The sequence below is a fragment of the Ctenopharyngodon idella genome, chromosome 15, assembly GCF_019924925.1.
Source record: "Ctenopharyngodon idella isolate HZGC_01 chromosome 15, HZGC01, whole genome shotgun sequence".
In the NCBI taxonomy this organism is placed as follows: Eukaryota; Metazoa; Chordata; class Actinopteri; order Cypriniformes; family Xenocyprididae; genus Ctenopharyngodon; species Ctenopharyngodon idella.
Genome location: NC_067234.1, coordinates 2,509,958 through 2,529,496, shown reverse-complemented (window position 1 = coordinate 2,529,496; position 19,539 = coordinate 2,509,958). Strand labels below are relative to the sequence as shown.

The 19,539-nt window shown below is 37.3% G+C and overlaps 1 protein-coding gene across 3 annotated transcripts in view; it reads left to right on the top strand.

Annotated features, from left to right (window-relative positions):
• Positions 1 to 19,539, top strand: part of nphs1 (NPHS1 adhesion molecule, nephrin) — a 148,171-nt gene that overhangs the window by 19,389 nt on the left and 109,243 nt on the right. For all 3 annotated transcript variants that reach the window (XM_051862610.1, XM_051862609.1, XM_051862608.1), the window contains exon 5: positions 2,106 to 2,228. In XM_051862610.1, the coding sequence (XP_051718570.1) occupies positions 2,106 to 2,228 (123 nt within the window). The remainder of the gene's footprint in view (positions 1 to 2,105; positions 2,229 to 19,539) is intronic.

Below are 19,539 nucleotides of genomic sequence, written 5' to 3'. Positions count from 1 at the left end.
TATCATAAAAAGACACGCTGAAAGCATCTTTAATGTTAACCCTGCCAACCTTAATCTACTGATACGCAGCCTCGTATCCACATGAGTTCTCGCAAACGGCATGACAAACTGTAGGTGCGCACACACCCTTGGATACATTGCAAAAGGAAATGAGTGAGAGAACGGGCCAGAGTCCCTGTCTGCGTTTCATATTGGTTGTCAGAGGCATAATTATTGGACTTCTTCAAACACACGCTCGCAAACACCCTGAACTGGTACACCGCGACAGCGTGTACCGAGTGCAATTTCAAGAGAGTGGAAAATCATTAATGATTTGAAAGTGGTTTCCTTTCCTTCTATGATCACATAGATCTGAAAATTGCTGCTGGTTGGTGTTAATTATCCTGCCATCCTGGCTGACACCTCCTTTTTTCAGCCATGGAAGTTGTCATATCAGGATACTATTTTCTGCATGTTAGTTTTCTTAGGAGGGGTGGAGAAATGGAAAAAAGAGCAAAAGAAAAATGTTCAAAGCTCGAACAGCTTGCATAAACTTTGCCGGAGCAGCCATTAATCCTGGCAGAATGGTAGTTGAACAAACAACCCCTTGGTGGCACAATATTCTGCTAGTAAATAACAAGCATCTTGCACACAAAGGAATGATGTTGAAGGGCTGCATCAAATAGAATGAATCACGTTCTTCTCTCCACAGTGTTCATAGCTAATTGGGGCCGTTAATTTGAGATTGCTTACAAATTTAGTACTGCCATTTTACAATTGTAATTTCTTTACTCTGATTTGTTTCTAGCTAATTAAAAGTGGATTTCAAGAAGCATTTGAACATGCCAAATCTGCAAATTCTTGTTAATTGTGGGAACTCTTGAAATAATCTTTTAAAAACCCAAGACATCAATCAATACATATGGTTAAGTAATATTCAGTGTTAAATAAAACTGTCAGTTTGTAAAAACAAGCAAAATTGCATATTGTTTTTTTTGAAAGAAATTAATACTTTTATTTAGCAAGAATTAATTGAATTGATTAAAAGTGACAGTAAATAATTTTTTTCAATTACATTGTTACTACGTATATATATGTTAGGAGTGTTATATTGGAAATAAGAATAAACTAAACTTGGTTAAGGCATTAAAATGACAAAATTATTTGGCAAGAAAGGAAAACTCCAGTATGTAATTAAAATGGGTTTTATTGTATTTTGCTAAAATGCATAGAAAAACAGGAAATAAAGCATATTTTGTTGGTTCTCCCTTGTTTTTTAATAACAGAAGCCATTTTCTTGGGCATTGACTCACTAAACTTGTCATGCGCATAACCTCTTTCCAGCTGTCCCTAAATTCTTCCCAAAGTTGAGCTTCATTGGAAGACCTACATGACTTATCACAATTCAGGTTTATAATTTCAAAAGGTTTTCAATGGCTTTAAGTTCAGGAGACTGAGGAGGCCACTGGAAGACTTCAAAATGCTGAGCATTGCGTTTTCACAGTGTGTTTGGGATTGTTATTATATTGGAAAATACATATTTAATCTCCAAACAGATCCTCATTGCTTGGCTACATTGTGTTCAGCAGGATTCCCGAATATTGGTCCATTTTCAAAGTGCCAGCAACTTTGTAGATCCTTCCAAAACCTGCTGCAGGCATGCGTCCCCAGTACCATTATGTTTCCCTGCCGTGCTTAATAGTCCCACGCATGCATTTGGTATTAAATGGAACTAACCCTTTAAGGGTACATGCTGGGATCTTCACTAATCCCAAGAGACTTTAATGGTTCTTTCCACATTTTATTAAATATCATGAGCTTGGCCATGAGGTAGATGAGATCAATTTTAATTTAAAGTTGACTTCCAAGTATTATGTCTGTGCTTTTGAAACCAGTGCTGTACATTCAGCCTATTCTCCAAACTGAATGACAGGTTGAAATGATTTTCTATAGTACTCAACAGCATTACAAATGATATCAGTAGAGCTTAAGTTGTTGTAACTCATTCTATACTGTCAAGTCTCTATTCCAATCCATTGTCCGTGTGAACAATAAGTCATTGGAACATTACATTTATCTCATATTCCTTTCTTTCCGCCTCATGCTTTGTCTACTTTCTCTTACAGGCCAGTACCATCTTCAGATTCTCAACGTGAGTTTGGAAGACGACGGCCCCTACGAGTGCCAAGTGGGCCAGTCCGTGAGCAGCCGTGCCATTGTGTCCCGTACAGCCTGGCTCAATGTGCAGAGTAAGCAAACTCATCTTTTACCACCGCGCAAGGAGGGCGTGCAAATGGGGAAAAGAAGCACGCGGGACAACTTTAGCCATGACAGATCGCTCAACCAGGGCCGCTAATGGCTGCGCACGCACTGAAAAGGTGACACGCGGTGGCAAACCTAAGCCTGTCACCATAGCCACATTCAGGGTACTAATGAGCCATGGAGTTTCTCTGCAGTGTGGTGGAGAATCCCTTGTGCTGCACTTCAGATAAAGTCCCATTGGTCACAGGTGTATGACAGCGGTGATAGCACACATTAGTGATGTGGCCAATTAGTTAGCGCACTTGGCCACAGTGGATAGGGCACTTATAGCAGGCAACATCTGAGACTTACCTGCACGAACAACTTGAGCGGAAGAGAGGTTCTCCTGTTCGTGGGCGATAACTTTTTTCTTTTAATTTAGTTTCTTTTTTAAACTCCACAGTGAAATATAACATGTCCAGATGGGTTTCGCTTTGTCCTTTGCTGTAGACACTTTTGTGAAAGTAGTCAAGTTAAGAGTTGCCAAGGTTTTAGAGAGAGAAATGAAGATTTGGAAAGAGTACCACTTTTTTTTTTTTTAACTTTGGAAAGTACCAGAAAGTCGATCGATTTTTATTTAAACATTAATTATAGACATTCAACAGTATGGTATATCTAAAAGCTATCAAGTTCAAAATTTATTAAGCTTTAAAAAATAACCTTTAATTTAAGTGAACTTAAAACAATCTTCACATAAACCCATTATAATAAATGTCATATTTACATATTTAAGTAGGAAAAATACAGTAATTGAATAAAGTTATCAAACACTTTACAATCTTCACTGCATAAATTATAAATTAAATCCTTATTAATCCTTATTAAAGCTACAATTTTTTTCTGTTACCTTTGTTCTTTGATTAACATCACAGCAACTGGTTTATTAAGCTGCTGTGACTTTAAGACCTGCCGCTGCCAAACATGACGCAAATTTTCTCACTAAGAGAACTCTTTTAAGTTCATTTAAGATGTCATTTAACTCATTTAACACTGCTCTTATGAGCATATTTGACAGAACAGGCATTTTGGCATAATTCTGTGTTATTGTTTGTTCAAGCGCGAAAGAGTACTCGATACTAGCGAGCGTCTTTCTGTGCACATGAGTCATGTGTGTCACACGACATTCACAGACAGCACATTCTCCTTTGTCTTGTGGCGCTTGAATGGGTTAACCTTTGGGGTCTGAGGGTATTTTGTGGCCTTGGAGAAGTTTTGACATGTCCTAACATTTGTGCTTTTTTTTTCAGTTGGTTTTAAACATATTAATGTCTAAAGTCTCATTACACTGTATTCAGCACGAACTTGGCTACCATAATATCTGAGTAACATGTATGTATATTGTTGTATTTTTGAGAGAATAACGTTTACATGTGGTTATTGAAAAAACAAAAAGAACAAAACTTACCATTCTAATCCTCAGCTTAATCCTCGAAATGAAACTGAAACCAGTCACACTCGTCCTCTGAGGTAAATTCTTCCAGCATTATTCCTCACTGCATCTCAAAACGATGAAAAGTACATGAATCTGACTAAGCTTGATGCGTTGATGCGGGCATTGACTCTGTTGCCTGGATCACCTCAGAAGTTTGAATGCTGCGTGCTCTCCATGGGCGTGGCTGCATTAGCGGATAATGAGGTGATTAGGGAACGATTTCAAACAGATTACATAGACTATTTGTTTTCGACTTACATTATTTAAATCCTGACATTTCAACGTTTCTTTGGACATATTTCTCATGTTTGTGTGATTAGTATTCTCTAAGTTACAGTTCATTTTCTGAGGAGTATCAGAATGGACTTCATTCAGAGAGAGATGACAGATCACGCATCATGTTAGTTTTCTTTATTTAGCAAAAAGCACAGCATTTTGTTTTTACTGTGAGTGTACACAAATAAAAGAAGACATTTTACAGTTTTGAATGATGTACAGTGGGTACGGAAAGTATTCAGACCCCCTTAAATTTTTCACTCTTTGTTATATTGCAGCCATTTGCTAAAATCATTTAAGTACATTTTTTTCCCTCATTAATGTACACACAGCACCCCATATTGACAGAAAAACACGGAATTGTTGACATTTTTGGAGATTTATTAAAAAAGAAAAACTGAAATATCACATGGTCCTAAGTATTCAGACCCTTTGCTGTGACACTCATATATTTAACTCAGGTGCTGTCCATTTCTTCTGATCATCCTTGAGATGGTTCTACACCTTCATTTGAGTCCAGCTGTGTTTGATTATACTGATTGGACTTGATTAGGAAAGCCACACACCTGTCTATATAAGACCTTACAGCTCACAGTGCATGTCAGAGCAAATGAGAATCATGAGGTCAAAGGAACTGCCTGAAGAGCTCAGAGACAAAATTGTGGCAAGGCACAGATCTGGCCAAGGTTACAAAAAGGCCAAGGTTTCTGCTGCACTTAAGGTTCCTAAGAGCACAGTGGCCTCCATAATCCTTAAATGGAAGACGTTTGGGACGACCAGAACCCTTCCTAGAGCTGGCCATCCGGCCAAACTGAGCTATCGGGGGAGAAGAGCCTTGGTGAGAGAGGTAAAGAAGAACCCAAAGATCACTGTGGCTGAGCTCCAGAGATGCAGTCGGGAGATGGGAGAAAGTTGTAGAAAGTCAACCATCACTGCAGCCCTCCACCAGTCGGGGCTTTATGGCAGAGTGGCCCGATGGAAGCCTCTCCTCAGTGCAAGACACATGAAAGCCCGCATGGAGTTTGCTAAGATGGTGAGAAATAAGATTTTCTGGTCTGATGAGACCAAGATAGAACTTTTTGGCCTTAATTCTAAGCGGTATGTGTGGAGAAAACCAGGCACTGCTCATCACCTGTCCAATACAGTCCCAACAGTGAAGCATGGTGGTGACAGCATCATGCTGTGGGGGTGTTTTTCAGCTGCAGGGACAGGACGACTGGTTGCAATCGAGGGAAAGATGAATGCGGCCAAGTACAGGGATATCCTGGACGAAAACCGTCTCCAGAGTGCTCAGGACCTCAGACTGGGCCGAAGGTTTACCTTCCAACAAGACAATGACCCTAAGCACACAGCTAAAATAACGAAGGAGTGGCTTCACAACAACTCCGTGACTGTTCTTGAATGGCCCAGCCAGAGCCCTGACTTAAACCCAATTGAGCATCTCTGGAGAGACCTAAAAATGGCTGTCCACCAACGTTTACCATCCAACCTGACAGAACTGGAGAGGATCTGCAAGGAGGAATGGCAGAGGATCCCCAAATCCAGGTGTGAAAAACTTGTTGCATCTTTCCCAAAAAGACTCATGACTGTATTAGATCAAAAGGTGCTTCTACCAAATACTGAGCAAAGGGTCTGAATACTTAGGACCATGTGATATTTCAGTTTTTCTTTTTTAATAAATCTGCAAAAATGTCAACAATTCTGTGTTTTTCTGTCAATATGGGGTGCTGTGTGTACATTAATGAGGAAAAAAAATGAACTTAAATGATTTTAGCAAATGGCTGCAATATAACAAAGAGTGAAAAATTTAAGGGGGTCTGAATACTTTCCGTACCCACTGTATAACTCTTATCTGTATGTCTAAAATCGAAGGAGTATTTTGAGTCTCTTTCACACTGGTAAGAAAAAACCGAGGTGGTATCGCCGGCGCGACCACCGACCCCAGGGAGTTAAAAGCATTTGCGTGAATAAGAGCGTAATCATATAATGTAACACTAGCCAAATTATGGCAGAAAAACGGATGCTGCCTTAATTCCGTTAAAGATTTTTCACCGCGCAATTAATTGCATGCGTTAAAGCTCTAATTTTGACAGCACTAATAATTTTATTGTATTATAATAATAAGATATAATTATAAGATAAATTAAAATAAAATAAAATCAATTCTAATTATTAAAAAAATTAATGAAAATTAAATTATTTGTAATTTGTTATTGCATTTTTAAAAATGTATGTACTTATGTAACTTGTCCAGACCGGTTTCACTTTGTCCTTTGCTGTAGAAACTTTATAATTTAACTTTATAAGATGGTATGAAGTTAAGTGCTGCAACAGTGACACGTGGCGAATCAAAGATTTGAAAAGTTGCACTTTTTGACCAAGTGGAGTATTTCTTACCATAGTTTTGAGTTTCGGGGTCAGTGCAATATATCAGTGTGTGACTTGGCTGTGATTCCCTTTGTATTGTGTGAACCTTTGAGGCCGAATCACCCTTGAGAATACCTGAAGGAAATTCATAGACACCACAGGGAAGAAGTTTGACTTTGTGTCAAATTGATTTCGGTGAAAGATGCTGGTAGTTATTGGTTCAATTCTGTGCAGGTGTTCTTTCCAATCTGAGTTCAATTTGAGGATCTTTCAACATGTCAATTCCTTAAGCACTCAAGCTCTGAGGATGTTATTACTCATCCGTTCTTGACTCGTTTTGATTCGGACATGGCTGGAAGACAGATTCAGTCAGGTGCTAGCTTGAGAAAAGCTCTCATTGGATCATTGATAGAGAGAGTTGTTGAATCTATTACTTTGACCCAACAGGCCGATTCACAAATGAATTGTTCAATCTGATCTGAGTTCATTAAACAAGGACTGACTCAACAGAATGATTCATTCATGAATTCTCTCTCTCTCTCTCTCTCTCTCTCTCTCTCTCTACATATCTGTAGTTATTTCTTATGAGAAAACAAACTTTTCTTATGACACAAACTTTAATGACATTTTGGAATCTAACACAAATAAAACATCTCAGGTTACGGCTGTTACCCTGGATTGACGCAGTGTTGAAGTTCCACTTTGAAAGGGAAATGAGATTTCAAAGCTTTGGCAAAATCAAGATTATTAATGTGATTAACAACCAAAATTTCCATCTGTTTCTCACACAAAGCTAGTGTACAGCTTCAAAAGTTATATTGTACTGCTTTTATGATGGTGTTCAGTTGTTATGAACTGTTGCTGTATGAAAAAATAAAGCTGCATGAAGGCTTTTCAAAAAAATAGTCTTTTGTTTTACTTAGAAAAACATGAGGGTGAAAAATACAGTAATGACAAATACCTTCAAGGTTTGCTATTTAATCATTTTTCTTTTTTAAGCATATATTTATGCATTTGTTTGTAGTTTATTGCTTGTGTAGTATACCTTTCAAGATGAATCTGCGGCGTTGTGTGGCAGATGGATGTTACTGAGCATGCTCACTGGTCCACGTCACATCACTGTATCATTCCTTCACTTTCTAGGCTTCTCTCACAGTCACACTCTCTAATGTATACGTAATCCTCCCTGTTTCACACTTTCTCTCTTTTTCTCCCCAATCTATCTATCCATCTATCGCTCAATCCCTTTCAGAGTCTCTGTCTTTTGCTTTCCTTCCATCTCTTCTGCCTCCTGTGGTGGGAGCCAGCCCATATGTCTAAGGCAGGGGGTCTTGAAAGCCCCTTTTCTTCACCAGTCATCAAGCATTCACAACCTCTTCTGTCCCAGAGATGTGTGTGTGCGCGTGTGTGTTTGTAATAGAGGGCGGTTGCTGTGGTGACTGCTTTTCTTTTGCCTGGGAAGGCAGCAGGTTTTATTGACAGCAATGAAAAAGAGAAAGGACAAGACAGTGAAGATAGTTATGGCTGTAACAGAATCTCAGTTTCACACACTTACACAAACACACACACACACACACACACACACACACACACACACACACACACACACACACACACACACACACTGTTGCATCAACAGCAGTAGGCCTGAGTCACTCATTTGTCACAATCAACAGATTGTGTTTACACTTTTAATAGGACTGTAAATTTAATGTTAATTTAGTGCGTTTTAATTATTTAAAAAAAATAACAAAAATAAATAATCAAAATATATTTGATATAATTTTATTATTATAATACTTTTATAATTATACAATAAAATAAAAATAAATTATATTTATTTAAAAAATAATTGAAAATTTGAATAAAATAATTAGTATTTTTATTGCATTTTTTAAAATAATTATATGTATAAATGTATAAGATGATATAATTCTTAATATTAATAATAATATTTTTAAATATATAAAAAAAATCTAAAAATATATAAAAAAAATACTCAGTCATGCCTTTTGTACTTAATTTCCCATATACGATTTCCAAATATGATTATAAAATCATTAATTATTAAAACCTTATAATTCTTTTTTTTTATATATAATTCAATTTATATAATTTCATAATTATATTTAATTATTTGTATAATATATCTAATCAGTCATATATTATAAAATTGCAAATTATATATTATATACAATGTTTTAAAATGCAGTATAAAAAATTCTGTGAGTCAGGTCTGTTTTTTGCAAGTATGCTGGAAAGAGTCAATATGTTTGATGATAATTTAACCTGTTAGCGTTCCACTGTACTGCCCGTGGTACACATACCTTTCAAAAGAGACCAAAACCATGCAAATACTCCAAGTGGTTCAAGAACAGCATGCAATTTACTTTGGGTATGCCTTTTTTAGGCGTTTTAGGCAAATTTTACAGGAATGCTAAGGGTAATTTTTTTATTTAGAAATACAACCCGAATTCCGGAAATGTTGGGATGTTTTTAAATTTGAATAAAATGAAAAATAAAAGACTTTCCAATCACATGAGCCAATATTTTATTCACAATAGAACATAGATAACATAACAAATGTTTAAACAGAGAAATTTTACAATTTTATCCACTAAATGAGCTCATTTCAAATTTGATGCCTCCTACAGGTCTCAAAAAAGTTGGCACGGGGGCAACAAATGGCTGAAAAAGCAAGAAATTTTGAAAAAATTCAGCTGGGAGAACATCTAGCAACCAATTAAGTTAATTGATATCAGGTCTGTAACATGATCAGCTATAAAAGGGATGTCTTAGAGATGCAGAATCTCTCATAAGTAAAGATAGGCAGAGGCTCTCCAATCTGTGAAAGAGTGCATAAAAAGATTGTGGAATACTTAAAAACAATGTTCCTCAATGTCAAATTGCAAAGGCTTTGCAAATCTCATCATCTACAGTGCATAACATCATCAAAAGATTCAGAGAAACTGGAAAAATCTCTGTGCGTAAGGGACAAGGCCGAAGACCTTTATTGGATGCCCGTGGTCTTCGGGCCCTCAGATGACACTGCATCACTCATCGGCATGATTGTGTCAGTGACATTACTGAATGGGCCCAGGAATACTTCCAGAAACCACCATCGGTAAACACAATCCGCCGTGCCATCTGCAGATGCCAACTAAAGCTCTATCATGCAAAAAGGAAGCCATATGTGAACATGGTCCAGAAGCGGCGTTGTGTCCTGTGGGCCAAGGCTCATTTAAAATGGACTGTTTCAAAGTGGAAAAGTGTTCTATGGTCAGATGAGCCCAAATTTGACATTCCTGTTGGAAATCACGGACACCGTATCCTCCGGGCTAAAGAGGAGAGAGACTTTCCACTGTGTTATCAGCGTTCAGTTCAAAAGCCAGCGGCTTGCATGTTTTGGAAGGTGCTATGAATGCTGAAAGGTATATAAAGGTTTTAGAGCCACATCTGCCCCTCCAGACGACGTCTATTTCAGGGAAGGCCTTGTGTACTTCAGCAGGACAAAGCAAAACCACATACTGCAGCTATCACAACAGCATGGCTTCGTTGTAGAAGAGTCCGGGTGCCTGCCTGCAGTCCAGATCTTTCACCTATAGAGAACATTTGGCACATCATTAAACGAAAAATACATCAAAGATTTCTTCAGCAGAACTCCAGAAACTCATAACCTCGATGTCCAGACGTCTTCAAACTGTTTTGAAAAGAAGAGGAGATGCTACACCATGGTAAACATGCCCCTATCCCAACTATTTTAAGACCTGTAGCAGGCATCAAGTTTGAAATCAGCTCATTTTGTGCATAAAATTGCATTTCTCAGTTTAAACATTTGTTATGTTATCTATGTTCTATTGTGAATAAAATATTGGCTCATGTGATTTGAAAGTCTTTTAGTTTTCATTTTATTCAAATTTAAAAAACATCCCAACATTCCCGGAATTCGGGTTGTAAAACAAACAATACGTTGACTCTTCAGTTGACTATTGAAATGCACTTTTTGTAATGTCTATTTTGTTGTTTTACTTATCTGCCACAATAATGTAGGCTAATGTTTTATTTTACTAACTTTAACTGTATTCACATTAGGGATTATTAATTGGCATTTCATTTAATTTATTTAATTACACGATTTATTTGAGCCAGCTTTTCTGCTTATGTGAAACATACATCACTCCGTTTTACTTTTTGTTTAGTGTTTCCATATATAACTGAAATATTATAGGCTAATTTTTGTTTATATGATGTTTTGAAATGGACGTTTGCAAATGCGAGTGCTGAAGGCAGCAGTATTTTCCCATCCATTACCTCACCATTGCACCCATTCGGGCTGGATTTTTGCTGTGTCTGCTTCTAATCTACCTCAGTAAATCCAATCCAAATGGCATAATGTCTTTACAGAGAGGAGTGGTGAGGTGGAGGAAAAAAGAGAGAAAGACAGAGCGAGAGACTAAAAGATGAGGCAGGGTCTTAATTGGATTCCCTATGTCCATGTGATATGTTTTATAATGGACTAATTCAAGATGAATCACCCTTGGCTTGCTAGAAGCTAAGCGCGTGGCCACAGCCGCGTCAATAGCTATCTCCACAGGCACTGCTGTGAAGCTTTCTCAAGACTTGTGTTTGTTTTCTTCTTTGTCGCACATAGAAAGAAGATAACCATGGCTGTCACTTCAAGTAGCACCTTATAATCCTGAACAATAACGTGGTCATGTCCTTTTTCTCCTTTGATCCTGCCTAGCCACTCTAGCAAACCATTGTCAGCATTTCAGAGTTAAAAATACCACTTTATATCACAATAGTGACTTTAATTCTCATAGTTGCAACTTTGTTTCTTTTAATTGTAACCTTATATTTCACAATGTGACTATTTATTGTTTAAACAGTATTTCACATGCAGTTATCTTTTATTTGTTTAGATGAAAACAGGTTTATGTAGTTAAACCTTTCAAAAATGTGACATTTATTGGTGCACTTGTTTTGTGTGATTGTATTTAACATTATGAACATTATATAAGTCAGATATACAGTAACATTTTAATAAAAGTTGGACATTTTTGTTCAAAATGTATTCTGTAAAGTGGGCAACTTATTAAATAATCAGTTATATCCAGTGTTGGAGGTGACGCATTACAAGCAACGCGAGTACAGAAATTTAATGAAGTAAGCAAATGCATTGTCTTCACACTTCACACTAAGTAATCCTTATGAAAGCTATGAAAGTTATTCAGAGTTATTCAGTAAAGAGCAGTGAGTGATTTTTTCTTTTTAATTAACATTAAAAACACAGACAGCAACAGAAATATTATGCTGCTAGACATGCGTTTACTTTCTCAAATGTTTACGTTCACTTAAGACATAGCCGACTATGTTTACTAGGATACTTGCTATTTTTTGACATAATTTTGTGTGAATTTGTCCGCTCAAGTGCAAGAAGACGTGAAAGAGAGCTAAGTTTAGTATTCGCGCGCTGTCTGACGTGGCATTCGTACACAAAACGTTCCACACAGTAACGAAATGAGCTCCTTTTCGTGTCTTCTTGCGCTTGAATATTTAACCCTTAAATGCATGAATGTTTTGCCAACCATTCTTACATATCCGGGTCTTTAGCGACCCGGATATCTAACTTGAATGGATCTCCAGCTGTCGTGATAATATAAAACTCATCTAATATTAGAATAACCATTACAGAAGAATAAAATAAAGCATATTTTGTTACCTTTTGGAGCTTGGAAGGGTTCATTTTGAGCAGATGTTTTATCGTGAATATGAGCCCATTCGCGATCTCAAACATATTCTCAAAACTATCATTTTAAAATCAGTATTTTGTTCGCTTATAGCATCAAGTGACAGTGACACTCATATTTGATTGCGTTCAGTACTTGCTCTGCAGGAAATCGCTGAGCCATTTCATGTTTTGCCTATTCTTTAATTTTCTGCCTGAATGAAACGTCACTTCATCAATGTGTATCAGACATTGCCACCTTGTGGAATAAAGGTGAATTGCGCTTATTCCATCATCAAACATTCTATTATTGTTGTGCAGAAAAAAATACGTACGCTGATACACACCTCGGGTCGTTAGCGACCCTATACAATTTTTACAAAAAATGAATGGGAAAATATGCATTCTTTTATAATTTTATGATTTTTTTTCCTTGTTATAGCTATTCTTTATAATGAATTGATTGAGGAATACTAAGAAAGTTGATGTCTAACTTTGAAAAATGAATGAGGAGGTGGGTAGTGAATGACGTCCCGGGGTCAATAAAGACCTGAGGTATGCATTTAAGGGTTAAACTGTCAAGACTTAAACTTTCATGATGATGCAGCGCTGGCCTGTCAACTGTCCTGAGTGTCGTACACATTCATGCATTATTGGAATTCATAAAAATGTTACCAGCCAGCTGACAAGCAACTCAGATATACTTGTCAACGCCGATTTCTACTCACATTTGGCACTTGGCGAGTGTTATATTTAGGCCCTAAAAAGTAATGTTGCAAAAGTAATGTAATGTATACTTTCCATAAAAAGTTACTAAGTAACACGATTAGTTACTTTTTTAGGGAGTAATGCAATATTGTAATGCATTACTTTTAAAATGAACTTTCCTCAACACTGGTTATATTTTTATAGAAGAATTGGTTTACCTCTTTCTGTAGCTATTTTGAGAATGCTGTTGACTAAAAGGGTACGTTGTGTTTGCAAATCAGAAACTCTCCATATATTCATAATCCAAGTTTCTCTGATTAGATAAGTGGATGGATGGATGGATGGATTCTGAGGAAAGATGCAAGAACTTTAAGTAATTTGGCTTTATTTCTGATCTTTCGGATATGACATGGAATGTCCAGCAATATCGTGACACACCGCTCTCTCAGGCAGCTGGAATCTCATTCGTGATGAGAGTCACTGCTTAGTCGCCATGATCTTGGTTTTCTTCAGGCATCTCTTTGCCTCCCACATTCAGTATCTGAGTCATGAATTGTGCCACATATACGTGATTGTCACTCACATTAAGTTAACTGCAAGTCCTAGTGCTCCAGCCCGGAGGTGTTTTTGCTTCTCTGCATAGCCTCAGACTAAATAAAATGCAAAACTATGTTCAGCACAGCTACCTCCAAAAATGATGAAACTTTAAAGAGGCTCTATGGTTGGCTGATTATGTTTTTTTTTCTTTGCAGCTCCATAGTGATTAGTCATGTGGAATTCTCAGATCAGATGATTGGCTAAAAAAAAAATAATAAAGTTTCTAAATCTTAGTGCCTATGAGGAAAGATGGTAGTATGCCAAACTGCTATTGAGATGAATGCTAGTGGTTAGATCTTTCCTGCTGCTATATACTTTGAGAGTAGCAACTCTGGAAACAGAACTTGAAAGCTAATATTTTACTTGTGAATATTATATTATATTATATTATATGTAAGCAATAAGGTACTTGAGGCTGTGCTGTATTGTGAATAAGTCGCTGTTGAAGGGCGTTGTTAGGCACAACGCAAAGCGGAGTTATTCACGATACAGCACTAGCCTCGAGTACCTTATTGCTTTCATAAAACGGTTACCACACAATACAAATATTAAAGCCAAAAATATGTATCAATGCAACTTTCATGAAGTAAACTTTCACTAAAAGCCCTCCTTCCACCGGAAAAAATAGTCCCTGACCGTGAACAGCAACAGAAGTTACATTATTACGCCATTAGATGGCGGCAAAGACTGTCTTTATGAGCGTGTCAGTCAGTAGCGAAGACTTTTACATTGAAAAGACTGAATTGTTGTGAACACGGAACAAGATGCCACTGACAAATGCTTTGACTAGCGCTGTCAGTCACGGGAAAACCCCTTAACTGTTAAAAGGACAAGATAATACATCGGACATTTAAACAGATTTTTTATTATCAACATAGGACTGACCTGAAGGAAAATGCTAAATCTAAATGCAGGTAATAAACTCGCTCACTCGATCTCTTTCTCACAATACTCTTCTACATAATACAGTAATCTTCAATGAACAATATCAATTGAGAACATACAGTTTACGTTGCTAAGAGTGGTTGCTAAGGGTGCTGTGTAGTGATACACAGAACCGTTGGGTGAAACGGTCATAGCCGTGTTTTATTGTGAATAAAACACAGCTATTGACCAATCAGAATCAAGGACAGGAACTAACCATTTTATAATATATTATTAATAAATGTAGACAGTTAACTATTTAAAGAGAACAAACAAACATGGCTTAACAGTTGAAGTTAGCCATTAAATATTTTAGTTGTGAATAGACCTTAATATAATATAATATAATATAATATAATAATTTATTTAATACTATTATTACATGTATTTTATTTAGATGTTTAAATAATATAATAAAATTGATTTTAAATGATAAATAAATGAATGAATGTGATGTTCAATCACAAATCAAGATGCTGTTTGACATCAGTGACATTGAATATCATCGTTACTATTGTGTCTTGAGATAAAATATCATTGAAATCATTCAGAGTTGTGTTTAGGAGTACCCTCACCTAGCACTGAATTTAAACAGCAAGAATTCTGCCAATTTCCTCTGGAAAATGCTGTATATAGATAGTGTGAGAGCACTAGCGTCTATTGGGACTGTGTGTCATGTAGGGAAGTGGATTTGAGTCTCTAGATTAAGGTTGGTAACTGGTTCGGACACTATTTTGTTTATCATATGTCGGTTTGATTTACACAAATCAAGACTTGTTCGGTTGAGTGTTGAAAGTGTTTATTGTCATATGCGGCGGGCTAAAAATGAAGAATGTAAGAGCAGGAAAGACAGAGAGCGGGAGAAATTGCTGTTATCTCTGTTGCCTCAGATGCACCTGCTGCACTCTTCAGACAGGAACGAGATGGGAGGAGATGAGAGAGAAGTGCAGAGCGAAGGAAGAGGTGGAAAGATCAGTGGTATGAAGACGAGAAGATGAGATGAAATGAGAGAGGGAATGAAAGAGAGAGAGCAGAGGAGGAGAAATGGGACTGCTTCAATGGCTCTTAGCTTCAAAGCTCACACCTGAGCCCAGTGTAACCGTGTGTATGTGTGTGTTTGTGGATGAGTGTATTCAAGCCTTTTGAGGCATGTCTGGTCAAAGCTTGTTAACAGACTGTGTTTGCTCATGTGGTCTAACAAGGCTCTGATGTGTGTGTGTGTGTGTGTGTGTGTGTGTGTGTGTGTGTGTGTGTGTGTGTGTATACACATGACTATTAGAATAGACGATCTTCAATTTAAGGCAGTGTTGGGTTTTGATGAATGACCCTCCATCTGCCTCAACTTACCTGCCTATGTAGGAGTTCATCTCTATTCAGATACAGACAAATACTGTTTCTCTGACTAGGTGAACCTGACATCATCGTTGACACTGTTTACTTTCTTAATACATGTTCCTGGTCTTATTGTGAACCATCAGTCCATGTCATTCCATGGAAAAATCTGGCAATCAATCAATCAATCAATCAATCAATCAGTCAATCAATCTATCTATCAATCTATCAATCTATCGCTCTATCTATCTATCTATCTATCTATCTATTAGGGGTGTAACGGTACACAAAAATGACGGTTTGGTACATACCTCGGTTTTGAAGACACGGTTCGGTATGGGTTCGTTTTTTATTATTATTAAACAGTGGTTTACTGAACAAATTGTGTCTCTGTCTTTAAATTTGTTCAATTATAATTAAAATTTTGTTAAGGATAAAAAAAAATTATCTCTGCTAATGCTGTAAACTATATAGGGAGCCCTTACTTGCACATTTCTGTAATATTAAAGGTTACAATTAAAAACAGAGCCCAAACTATTAAATTTAGCTATTTATTTTTAGAGATAATAGTCAACACTCAAATAATAATTATAAAAAAAGGACATAAGGCAGTTTTTGCAATAACTTGTATATCTAATTGTAAAATGATGTTTCTCCAATTCGTTGTTGAAATATAATTTGCACAGTGACTGTCATAATACATTTATTTAAACATACATTAAATAATTAAGACATCGCTAACAGGTTAAGTAAATATAATTAATATATAGGCTAATAATAGGATAGTGCATATATGTAGTGAAATAGTTCATTTCACTAGCGAACTAACAAGCTGTGGACACTGAATGGCATTTCTGAGGTAAATGTTATACTACGTGACATTGTTTACAAGTTGTTTTATTGATGTCTTCCTGCGGTTGAAACACTGATTGAGCGATTACACTAGATATGGTATGTTTCAGTAAGTTGTACTGTATATTTCAACATACCTTCAGTTGTACTGTATATTTCAACATACCTTCAGATGCTCATTCATGTTCATTCTGTAACTAGTAGTGAAGAGGAAGGATATCGCGCTCCACACTGGAGCTTGAAACTGAGGCGAACTGATCTGTTACGCCACATGAAAAAGCATCAAAACGGCATGTATCGTTTGAATTTCATAATAAAATGGACAGAATTTAAAAGATGACACTTTGTTTCTTATTGAAAGTAACAAAACACAGAGCTTGATGCTGGTTAAAAGTGGTTAGGCTACAAATACATTACCGTGCGCGCCCCCTTCTGGATTGGAGAGTTTCCACCTGGGATTAAGATGCGTTTTGGTCGATCTTATCACAAGTAGATGAGTGAGACACATACCCATTTACTCCTGGTATTTTAATCTGTCTCTTTTGTCGACTTTCAACTACTTCTGTCCTGATTTCTTCGAGGGAAGGGTCTATGGGCGGGTAAATGTATGGGCTTCTTTCAATCTTATGGACAAAATAAGCTTGCGCAATTTATATAAGAATGCGCCCCGAGATGATGGAAAAACACGGAGAGCAGCAGCTTTCGTTTCCGCTCTGACAGCCGCAAGAACACGGTGAACATGTTAGAAATCAGGAATGGTGAGAGAACATTGTGCTTGGTCCATTTTTTGACTTCTAACCAAACTTGGGTCTTCAAAGTTTAAATCCGTCTGGGTAGCGCTCTTCCCATAATGTTAGGTCAGTATGAGGTCTTTAGTGGCTGTTCGAACACATTCAACCACATGAGCATTTCCACTATGAAAGCAATCCAGTCAAATGCATTTCTGTCCGTCCGTCTGTCCATTAGATAGACAAAACTAAAAATGTGTCTCAACAAGTTTGTTTCCTAAAAGTTTGGGTTAAAAATTAGTCAATTCCTCAATTCAGTACAAATTCAAGGGTTTGGCTGGTCATGTGATCTCGACATGTCTGTGTGTAAAACCGCTTTTATATTTCTGGAGTCGTCATCTCATGTCACTGTGCATAATTTATTCCCTTTTTTCATTTCTTTATGGTGTGAAACTTTTTAATGAGGGAACAATTACTGAGTGCACCTTAAAGTAAACATCACTGTCGCGGCTTCATCTCGATAACAAAACCGCATCAACATTCATTTACACATATAATGTGTGACTGAACTGGAAGTCCATGTGAGAGGGAGCCGTTTTGGTTTATTTCACCAGGAAATGTGTCTATTTGTGCACAAGAGAGCTTGAAAACGAGCATCTGTGATAAAATTGTTGCCTTTTGACTATCTTTTCATTCATTTGGCTTTTGCATGTGTGAATCGGTTTTGAGAAAAACATTTGCATGTTTATGTTTATTGATGAGTATGTGAGAGAAAAACCAAAGGGGTATGTTCATCTGTCTGTGCTAATGAGCCTCTTATCTTCCATTTCGGTCCATCCGTCTACATTTGTCTAATGAATCAAATTTCACTGCTCAATGTTTCTATGCCTGAGCACTCGTATTGTGTGAGTGTGTTCATTTTTATGTACTTCTGCATACAAATGTGTGTGTGTGCGTGCATGTCTGGGTTTGTATTTGTTCTGCGCATGTGAGCGTGCATTTGTCTAGGGAGGAGAGGTCGCAGAAAGTATGGTGGGCGACTCAGGTGGGCTTCTCTGAGGTCATAATCTTTGCCTGACTAACCATTGTCTGTCATGCTCTGGCTCCCATTGCTGCCAGTAACACAGACATAAAACTCCCCACACATACTTACAGACACACCTCTACACATTCCCCATACACACACACACACGCACACACCCTCTCTCATCATCCCTTCTCTCCGGTCTCAAAGAACAGACTGCTGAACACACACACCTGCTTTCTACCGCAGCTCGACTGCAGCAGAAAGTAAAAGGAGAAAGAATGAGGTAACCGGAGGGAGTTCAAATGACCAGGGGCTAGAGACCCCTCGTTCCAATCATAGCACCCCTTGTTGTTTCTAAACACAGGCTGAGAGGCCTAGTCATTTAAGTTTTACAACAGGACGTCAGTTAAGTTTTACAACAGATGAATGAATATATTAGAACTGACAGTAATAACTACAACTTGATTTTTTGATAGGCTATATGTAGAATTCAGAAACCCGTTATTAGCGACATCGTTGGACGTTAATTGAACTGCAGCCAGCAACTTGTTGCTTGTGCGCGCACTTGTGCGCACGTAACCAGCGTTGGGTGTAACGCATTACAACTTGAGTTACGTAATCAGATTACTTTTTCAAGTAACTAAAGTAACACATTTTTCAATTTACAACAAAATATCCAATTACTTTTTCAAATAAGTAACAAAAGTTACTTTTTCACGTTTATTGACTGACCTGTCCTGATGTTGAGAGAAATAAAGCACAGAGGTGTTGTGTGAAATGTAGTTCCAAACGTAGGTTCGGGAGGAGCCTAAACATTCAGTCCTGTCAATCATCATTACGAGTGTATATAAGCAGCAGTCACTGCGTCATCCCAGCGACAATTCTTCCAGCATCCCTCCTCCTCCCCATCTCCTCCTCTATTTCTCTTATTCTTCCTCTGCGCAGTACTATTATAGGGGGGTTTAGCTCAGAGCTCGAGCTAAGCCTTGGGTTCGAGCCTCCTTCGAGGACAGCAAGCTAAGTTTGTTTACCATTAACCATTAAGACAGAATGGGCAGGCGAATTCGTGAACATGATGGTTATTGTAGTTCTAGACTAAATGTGAACATGCATTTACTCATCTCACTTGCACGAAAACAGAGTCAGTATTCCTCAAAATGAATAAAAAACAGTTTTTACGCAAACCTGTAATAATTAACTATATTAAATTATACAAATATACATTATGTATTTAATCTCATTTTATTAACCCATGTCTTTGCTGCTGACCTTTAATGATTTAAGCCTC